The following is an 8,904-nucleotide window of genomic DNA, read 5'->3' as shown; positions in this document are numbered from 1 at the left end:
GCGGGCTGCTGGGCCTCGGGCTCACCGTGTCCCTCCTGTCTCACTGCCTCGTGGCGCTGAACCGCTACCTGCTCATCACCAGGGCGCCTGCCACCTACCAGGTGCTGTACCAGCGGCGCCACACGGTGGGCATGCTGGCCCTGTCCTGGGCGCTCGCCCTGGGTCTGGTGCTGTTGCTCCCGCCCTGGGCGCCCAAGCCCGGAGCCGAGCCCCCGCAAGTCCATTACCCCGCGCTCCTGGCGGCGGGAGCCCTGCTGGCACAGACGGCGCTGCTGCTGCACTGCTACCTGGGCATCGTGCGCCGCGTGCGCGTCAGCGTCAAGCGGGTCAGCGTGCTCAACTTCCACCTGCTGCACCAGCTGCCCGGCTGTGCCGCCGCCGCCGCCGCCTTCCCCGCCGCCCCACACGCTCCGGGCCCCGGAGGCGCCGCGCACCCCGCGCAGCCCCAGCCCCTGCCGGCCGCGCTGCAGCCGCGTCGAGCGCAGCGACGTCTCAGCGGCCTGTCGGTGCTGTTGCTCTGCTGCGTCTTCTTGCTGGCCACGCAGCCGCTGGTGTGGGTGAGCCTGGCCAGCGGCTTCTCGCTGCCGGTGCCCTGGGGCGTGCAGGCGGCCAGCTGGCTCCTGTGCTGCGCCCTGTCGGCGCTCAACCCTCTGCTCTACACGTGGAGGAACGAGGAGTTCCGCAGGTCTGTGCGATCAGTCCTGCCGGGCGTCGGGGATGCGGCTGCAGCCGCCGCGGCCGCCACCGCGGTGCCAGCCATGTCCCAGGCGCAGCTGGGCACCCGGGCGGCTGGCCAGCACTGGTAACTCACCTGGCCCCGGGGAGGGAGGGCTTCCTATGCCATCTACTGCATCACCTCCTCCCTTGTAAGCCATGCCCAGTCCCAGAGGGGATCCCCGCGGGGGAAGATTTTGCCTTTCTTCCCAGTGCGATACCTGAACCAAGGTCTTCCTCTAAATGGAGTCCTAGAGGAATTGTGCAGGCCACCCGACCTTTATACCCTTTGTTTCTGTGTTTTAGAGACGCCCTTACGTCCAGACACCCAGACTGCAAGGACTTGTAAACTGGCATTTTAAAAGAACCAGTTAATTTATTTCAAGTTTGCTTTTGGAACAGAGCTTTCATAACATACAACCCTTCCAACCTCCATCGTCATATATATGAAGCGCCTTGAGTGTATGAGTGTGCATGAGTCAAAGGGAATACTACTGAGGACGAAATTGTGTGTGTAGACAGTATTTTAACCACGCCTCCTTCCGTTATAGTTTAGTCTTTGTATATTGGCCTGGAAGAGTGAAACCACAGGTGTGTACACCAGTGTGAGTTGCCATCGAGACCTCAAGCCCTTTATTCTTAAAAGGGTTATGGAGTCAACTTTGAAATGAATGAAGAGTCTTCTCAGCCAGTGAGGAAACAAACCAAATTTATTATTTTGCACTCCTCTTTACTCACTTCTAAGGTGGAAAGCTAGCGTTGGGTGTTATATTGAAAAATTTCAAGTGTGTTAATGGATGGTCTGAAACCAGAAATGGAATTCTGGAAACAACAACAAAAAAGGGGGTTATCTATTTTAGGTACCAGTTTCACATTTTCTAAAGCATGCACACTTCTTGCTACCCACATTTGTAACCAATTTCTTCGCCTCTGAGTGTGATCGCAGCTTTGAACATTCTGTACTATAATGGTTGCTAAGGAGAATGAATCCTGTTTTCTCTTTAAGATATCTCAATGCACACGATATAATTAAACACTAATACCATAATTGCATAGCTAATGTTAGCTGCTATTGCATGCTCCTAGATGCTAGAACGTATTGGGCATGTGGTACACAAAGCAATACCCACTAGACAAGGACATTTTACTTCTTCCAGACACCAGAAAGAATGGCCTTTCATCATTTGGAAAGAGACACAGATACACCTGTGGCTGCCTAGAGCTCTTGTCTTGACCTGGTTTGTGAGAAACCTCCCCTTTGGGACGTCAGCTCCTAAATGAAACCAGTGATCGAGATGATATGTTAATACAGATTGGCTCGGCAAAGCCACTTGTGTTTTTTTGGGGGGGGTTAAGCAAGTCTCACGCTAGGAAGTATCACTGTTTTATGTTGTTCATCTATATTACCACGGCTTTTAATATCAGTGTCATGTCTGTTGAAGACTGGATGGTACACTCCGTTGTACATCAGAGGCGCCTTTCAAATGGGACTTTGTTCTCAAATGCATCAGCTGAGGCCTGCCATCTTCATCTTTGACTTCTAAATGTGTTTAGATACATTTTTCCATGTGCAAAACCACGTGAAATCATTTCATGAAGTTAAACAGGGAAGAAAGTAATAAGAGGCACAGAGCAGTCGGCTAGCCACATCGAGTCGGGGCCAAAGAGCCTCAGTGAACTTTGTAACTCAGGAGCAAAGGCGGCTGGCTTTGTTGCACTCTCGGACCAAGAACGGTAAGGACACTTGTACGTTTGAATAACTATGGGAGATGCAGGTAATGGACATTTTTGGAGTAAAGCAAAATACAATAAATATGTTTGTCACTAACAATACATCAGCAGTCATGTTATTAACCAAACTCTGTGCATGAGCCATTTCTCTCACGAACTTTTCATCTGTTCCCAGCTTCCTGGATTCAGATATTTAATTAAACTTTAGAAAATGCTTCTCCTGGGTCTATTTCTTCTTTCTTTGGGTATCTTCTCTCTGTCTCTGTCTTGATGATATTGTACCAGAAGATACTGTGTTCCCAAACATCAGTGATACAAAGTGACGTTTAATTGCTCTAAAATGCTTCCTACTTCATATAGTTAGGTGAGGTCCTTACACTGGTCTAGGAAAAGAGCTAGATATGTTTCCATTCTGTAAACATTGTGGAAGAGGTCACAGAGAGATGGAGATTTTCCATTTGAGGGTGCGGTGGGACAGCTTTCGAAAGCCTTCTAGTTAGCATTGTCCTTGTTTCCCATTGTGGGTGATGCCAAGTTCCCTCTCTGTCCCTATAACGTGCCACACGTAGAAAGAGATTTGCAAATGAGGATCTGATACCTTGCCATATTTCTGGCTAGCACTGAGAACTGTTGGCTGGCACCATGCCGCGTGGGAGACCTACTTTCGATTAATTTACTAGTAATTAACTCCACAGGACTGATTCACTTTTAATTTTAAAGCAGCGCTGATGCATCTAAAAATGCCTTCCTAGGCACTGCCTGTGAGTGTTGGAGTTACTGCTTTGACAAATTAAATTAATGGAGATTGTGTCCTTCTTTAAATGAAACCACATATTATCCACCCAGGAATTAAGAAAAAAAAATCCTAACTGCTATCCAGGCTTCCCTAACTTGCTTTCTTGTGCTTTTTTCCCTGTCTGTGCATGCCTGCTAACACGTATAACACCTTCCTTCCCTCTGCAGTCAGCTGAAGGGCTAAATTCCAGGACAGGCCTTATCTGCAGTACTTTCTTCCTTCCAAAATGAAGGCTGTTAATACACAAGAATTCCGCTTGGTGCAGGGGCATTCGCTGATGTCTTTCCAACTCAGATACATTTCTCTTTGTCTCAGAATTGCAGAAAAAGATTTCCACAGTGGAGGATGGCATGCAGCAGAGGAAGGGGTGAAGGGCAAGGAGGCTTTCTTTAAAACCACTGATGAAGTTGTTGAACGGATCTGCTTGTCAACAGGAAGTTGGTCTGCTTTGAACTCAGAGTGGGGGACAACCTTGTCCTTCTGGCGGTGCCATACTCACTGACTTGGGCGTTTCTCATGTCACCCTCGTTGCATAGCCCAGGGGTCCATATGACGTTTCTCCAGCTCTACAGAAGCCTGGGGGGCTGACTTGACAAGGGCCCCCATGGCATGACCCTACATGAAGAAGGTGGAGGAGTTGGGGAGAGGGCTCAGTCAGTAGTGTTTGCTGCACAAACATAAGGAAGGACCTGAGTTCGGATCCCTACAATCCACCTAAAAAGCCAAGCCCGACACAGCATGGCTGGGGTGCCAGTGCTGGAGAGGCAGAGACAGGTGGATCCCTGGGGCTTGCTGGCTTGCCACTTTGGCTGATGTGCGAGTTCAAGATTTCAGTGAGAGAATCTGCCTCAAAAAATAAAGTAGGGAGTAATTGAAGAAGACACTTGACATCAACGTTTGGCCTACACGAACACACACACACACACACACACACACACACACACACACACTTATACACATATGGCTATTGCACACACACACACACACACACACATGAATGTTGAGAAAAACCATGATTTCCCTTTCTTTCAAGGCCTGTCCTTAATGTTTATGGCTTGTGGGACAAGAGTGGTACTTCAGATGGAGCTTTGGGTCTACGGGAGAGTGACGATTTCTTCCCTGGTATTTGCCCTTTTAAATATCTCCAGGAACCTCATGCAGATGTGTGTTGCTCAGCCCACAGACCTGAGTTCTGCCTGTATTCCCATTTCAGCCAGATGCCTTGTCACCTCTGGCATCTAGTGGTGGACATACATGGGTCAGAGTAGCCCTAGAAGTGGTCTCTGGGTGGGGTACTCCTGGGTTCCAGGCACCTGCATCTCCAGGCTGGCCTACGCCCTTGTGGGATGGATGGTCAGAGGAGGGCCCTTCCCTTAAAGTGCAAGACCTAGGTTGGCGTCCCAGTTTCTCTGAGTGCAATGATGCTGTCGACACTCTCGTTGATAGGCCCTGTCCAGGCAGCCTCGCCCAGCCTGTCCCACCTCCAGGGCCTCCTTAGTGAAGGCCCACACTGAGGTTCCCAGACACTTCACAAGGCCCGATGCAGACTTGATGGTAAGGGGAAGGCTGCAGCTGAAGTAGAGGTTGACTATGTCTCTCTTGGAAGGAGGTGATGGGTACTTGGGATCCCCAGCACAGTTCTTCCTAGTGTTGTGCACCTTTGGAATTTTCGTAAGGACACATGCCTTCGAAAGTGTAGCCAAAGCTAAATAAATAATCGAAAGAAAAAGAAAGAGAAGAAAGGAAGAGAAAGAGCACAGTTAGGAAAGGAGCCAAAGCCCGAGATCCCACAGTGTTTGTTAAATGCTGGACTGAAAGGTTGGTCTGACTGCAGACCAGGAGACTGTAGCTAACACAACGAAGGTAACAATCAGAACTTGGAAAGAAGCGTGGAATCCTCTTCAAGGTGTGACCACCCCGTAAGCTGTCTCTCTGACTCCGATCTGTTGTTAGAGCCCAGCTGTCATGCACACTAGCTCTTAGCACAGGCCAGCTCCACATCAGTCTCAGACCAATCAAGGGCTTTACTAGGTTTTCTAGCTTTTCCCTCTGGGAAGGCTCATTCACTGTCTCCCTCCTCATCGGGACTACTGTGCCCCCGCCTTGGGCTCCGTCTCCACAGAATTCATGTACAGCCTCAGTCTCACATATACCCTTCTTACAGTAACCTCTTAAAAGAGTGTGTGTGTGTGTGTGTGTGTGTGTGTGTGTGTGTGTGTGTGTGTGAGAGAGAGAGAGAGAGAGAGAGAGAGAGAGAGAGAGAGAGAGAGAGAGAGAGAGAGATCTTCAAAATTAGATAGGAAAGTTATTTTTCTTTCACTTATCTATTTTTATCTATTTTGTAAAGGGATTTTTTCACAACCAGTCACTTGAAGTACATTATGCATTTATTATATGTTTGCAATCGATAACAGTAATTTTTTATTTTTAAATTAACTTACGTTCATATGCAAAGACATGGAAATTATCATGGCATCTTCATACCTATGTGTCATGAGAAAGACAGTTTTTAAAGAAAAAAGATTTGGCCTGTTCTCTTGAGTGTTTATTTATTTTTTCTTAATGAAATAAACCCAAGAATAAATTCTAGTTCCCAACTCATATCTTGCCAAAGGCTCTCCAGGTTAATAAAATATGGGAGTGGGAGACAGGTGTAAAGTAACTTGGAAGACTGCTCCTCCTGTTCAGCTGAGCTTTCATTGGACTGCCAGTGCCCAAATAATGGCACAGAGAGCTTTTATTAAGTATGAAACCTTGGCCTTAGCTTAGGCTTATTCTAGCTCTTATAACTTAAATTAACCCATTTATATTAATCTATGTTCTGTCACGTGCTCATTACCTCTCCTCTATACTGTACATCCAACTTCCTCCAAATCTTGCTGGTGAATCCCCTGCCTCAGATTCTTCCCAGAGTTCCTATCCCTGGCTGGAAGTCCCGCCTATCCCCTCCTATCTAGCTATTGGTCATTCAGCTCTTTAAATCAATCAGAAGGTGCCTTAGGCAGATGAGGAAGGGCAGAGACATCTTCATACAGTGTGATCAATTATCCCAAAATACCCCTGTCATCCCCAAACTGTCTACACAACTAAATCAACATTAAGATATTCTGGTTCTAATCACCACTTTAAATTCAATACTGAACTGCTCTAGGTATGCAGTTACTTCTGCGGGTCTTACGTAGCAAAGCTGTGGGTTTTGGTTTGAGAAAGCCTTATTTATATATTGCTAAGCAGTGACCAGGCACTGTTGCCAGAACCTGGGAGAAGTGACTATGGGATGTCTTTACCTTTTCTCTGCAGTTCAAAGGGTGGCAGCCCAGGAGAAAGTGCCGGGGACCACCCAGGCTGAGGTTTTGCTATATTTATTAGTGAGAAATTACTTGAATTTTCAAACAGTTTGTCATATAATTTAGACTCAGTTTCCAGTTTTGTGTTTTCAAAGATAGGAAAGTGTGTGGCATCTTTTGTGTAGTGAGGCTGAACCGGCAATCTGCTTTTAGCCAAAAGGCAGTTCAATGAAATGATGGCATGGTTTTCTATATCTTAGCACTATAATATACATCCCATCCAAAAGGTTTTATTTAACTTCATGTGTGTTGTGCGCAAACACCATTAAAGGGCAGAGGACAACTCCCTGGAGAATAGAATGTATGCAATGGTAAACCAAACTATCAGCCCTGTCTTTGATAAAGTTGAAGTTAAGTCAGTGGGATGGCTCAGCAGATAAAGATGCCCACCACCAAGATGGATACACTGAGATCTGAGCTGAGACTGGGGGATGTGACTTAATAATATGGATGCCAAGACAGCTTCACTAATCTTTCCTTACCAGTCTAAACTTAGCACACATGGGTTGAATAACTTTCCTTGGTCCAGACTGAGAGAAGAGGACAGAGACCACATGCCCTTCACAGAAGACCTTGCTAAAAGAGAGCTGCTCTGTGGAGAAACTTGGGTGGGTAACTATTTCCCATGTAGTAGGCAACTCACTTCGCCCTGCATGAGGTTGAAAATAGGGAAGGAGGTCAGCTGTGTCAACAAAAATCTTTTATCTTGCGAGCTGGACAAGTGAGGAAATGACATTTTTCTCTCTCAGTATGCAGGCTGTGGTTTTGGAGCCAGGGATAGGCAGGCATAGGATAGAGTCACTGTGATGAGTCATGGCACTGTGTTTCTATCCAGCTTTACCAGGCAGAAGAAATACCTTCCATTTTCTGACCGCAGGTCATCAATTATATAAGGCACTTGGTGTCATGACTCCAAGGGCAAGTGGAACAGTAAATAAGTGTGATCTCCAGGATACTTTTTAAGACCGTGCTATTAAGTATGATTAAAGAAAGAGATAATCAGTTGGAGAAAAACGGGTAAATAGAAAAAACGATGTTTAAATATCAGAAAGATTGTTGATGATGATGGTGGTGATGATGGTGCTTCCTTTCACAACAATAGTAAAAGACAGGCATTGAGCTAGGTGGCACATTCTTTAACCCTAAAACACAGTAGACATAGGCAGGAGGAGTGCCGCTAGCTAATGGCCAGCCTGGGGTACACAGTAAGACCCTTTCTCCAAAGGACAGATACGACAAGGCAGGTATGACGGTTTGTTTTATGACTGATGGTCTTCCTCACTGTCCAAAAACGTCACTAGCAAAGGAGATTGGTGACTGTTGAACTCAAGGCTCATTGACTCCAAAGCCTGGGCTTATAAACATCCTGTCAAATGCAGAATCCAGAGCAAGTGCTGGAAGCAAGATTTGGTTCAGTGGGTGGGAGATAGATTTCAGCTTAATAGGAGGAAAAAAAGAACTTTATCTCAAATTATAAGTGCTCAAAATAGTTGGGGCTGTCTCGGGAGATTGTGACTTTCCCAGCACCTGAAGGATGCAAGTTAAGGTGGAAGATTAAATTGCTAACGGGAGCCTATGCCAGGTGGGAAGCTTCCCCATGTTAACTCCGAGTTGCCTTTAAAGGCTGGATTCTGTGATTACATAAGATCTTTTCTGCTCAGAGATGACAAACGCTTCCTTGTGCAGGGCCTGTGATATTTCAGCTGATTAGTCACAAGGAGCATGCCTGCTCTACATCTTAGCCTCACCAACCGAAGAGAAGCTAGCTCCAGTGACAGCAGCCGTCCCTCTTTGGGCACAGGGACACTGACGGGACATTTTTTTTTGTCACTTTGCCCAACTCATACTTCTGGTCAGTCTCCTTTTTGGTCCCACCTAATCCCCACACTTTTTTTTTAAAAGTGGAATATAGGCTGGAAGAAGTGTATCTTAACACTTTCTCAGGCTAAATAATGGAGACACAGTGTATTAGCTATACATATTTAATTTTAATAAGGACAGCATTTGTGTTGGCGGAATGGAAAAGATTTTAGGATGACCACTTGGATGAAAAATAAGCTAAGGTCGGCTTTCTTGGAACATTACCTTTCCTGAATGCTGTTCTCAGCTGAGGGTTTTGCATGCAACATAATCTCAAACAGATCTTAACCAAACCCTATTGTGATGGCTGTTTCTGGTTGTCAACTTGACTATATCTGGAATTAACCAAAACCACCTGTGAGGGATTTTCGCTTAATTTGAAGCAGCAAGATCCACTTCTGATCTGAATCTTTTGAGGTGGGAAGACCTGCCTCTAATCTGGGCCACACCTTCTGC

General features: G+C 46.5%; 1 protein-coding gene across 2 annotated transcripts in view; it reads left to right on the top strand.

The window, feature by feature from the left end:
- Positions 1–2,662, top strand: part of Gpr88 (G protein-coupled receptor 88) — a 3,968-nt gene extending 1,306 nt beyond the window's left edge. For both annotated transcript variants that reach the window (XM_052731333.1, XM_052731332.1), the window contains exon 2: positions 1–2,662. This exon is cut by the window's left edge. In XM_052731333.1, the coding sequence (XP_052587293.1) occupies positions 1–806 (806 nt within the window). In that variant the 3' untranslated portion in view covers positions 807–2,662.
- Positions 2,663–8,904: the final 6,242 nt, after the last annotated feature.

This window comes from Peromyscus californicus, unplaced genomic scaffold, assembly GCF_007827085.1.
Source record: "Peromyscus californicus insignis strain IS unplaced genomic scaffold, ASM782708v3 Scaffold_9__1_contigs__length_137607984, whole genome shotgun sequence".
Classification (NCBI taxonomy): Eukaryota; Metazoa; Chordata; class Mammalia; order Rodentia; family Cricetidae; genus Peromyscus; species Peromyscus californicus.
This window is presented reverse-complemented; position numbering and strand designations above follow the sequence as displayed.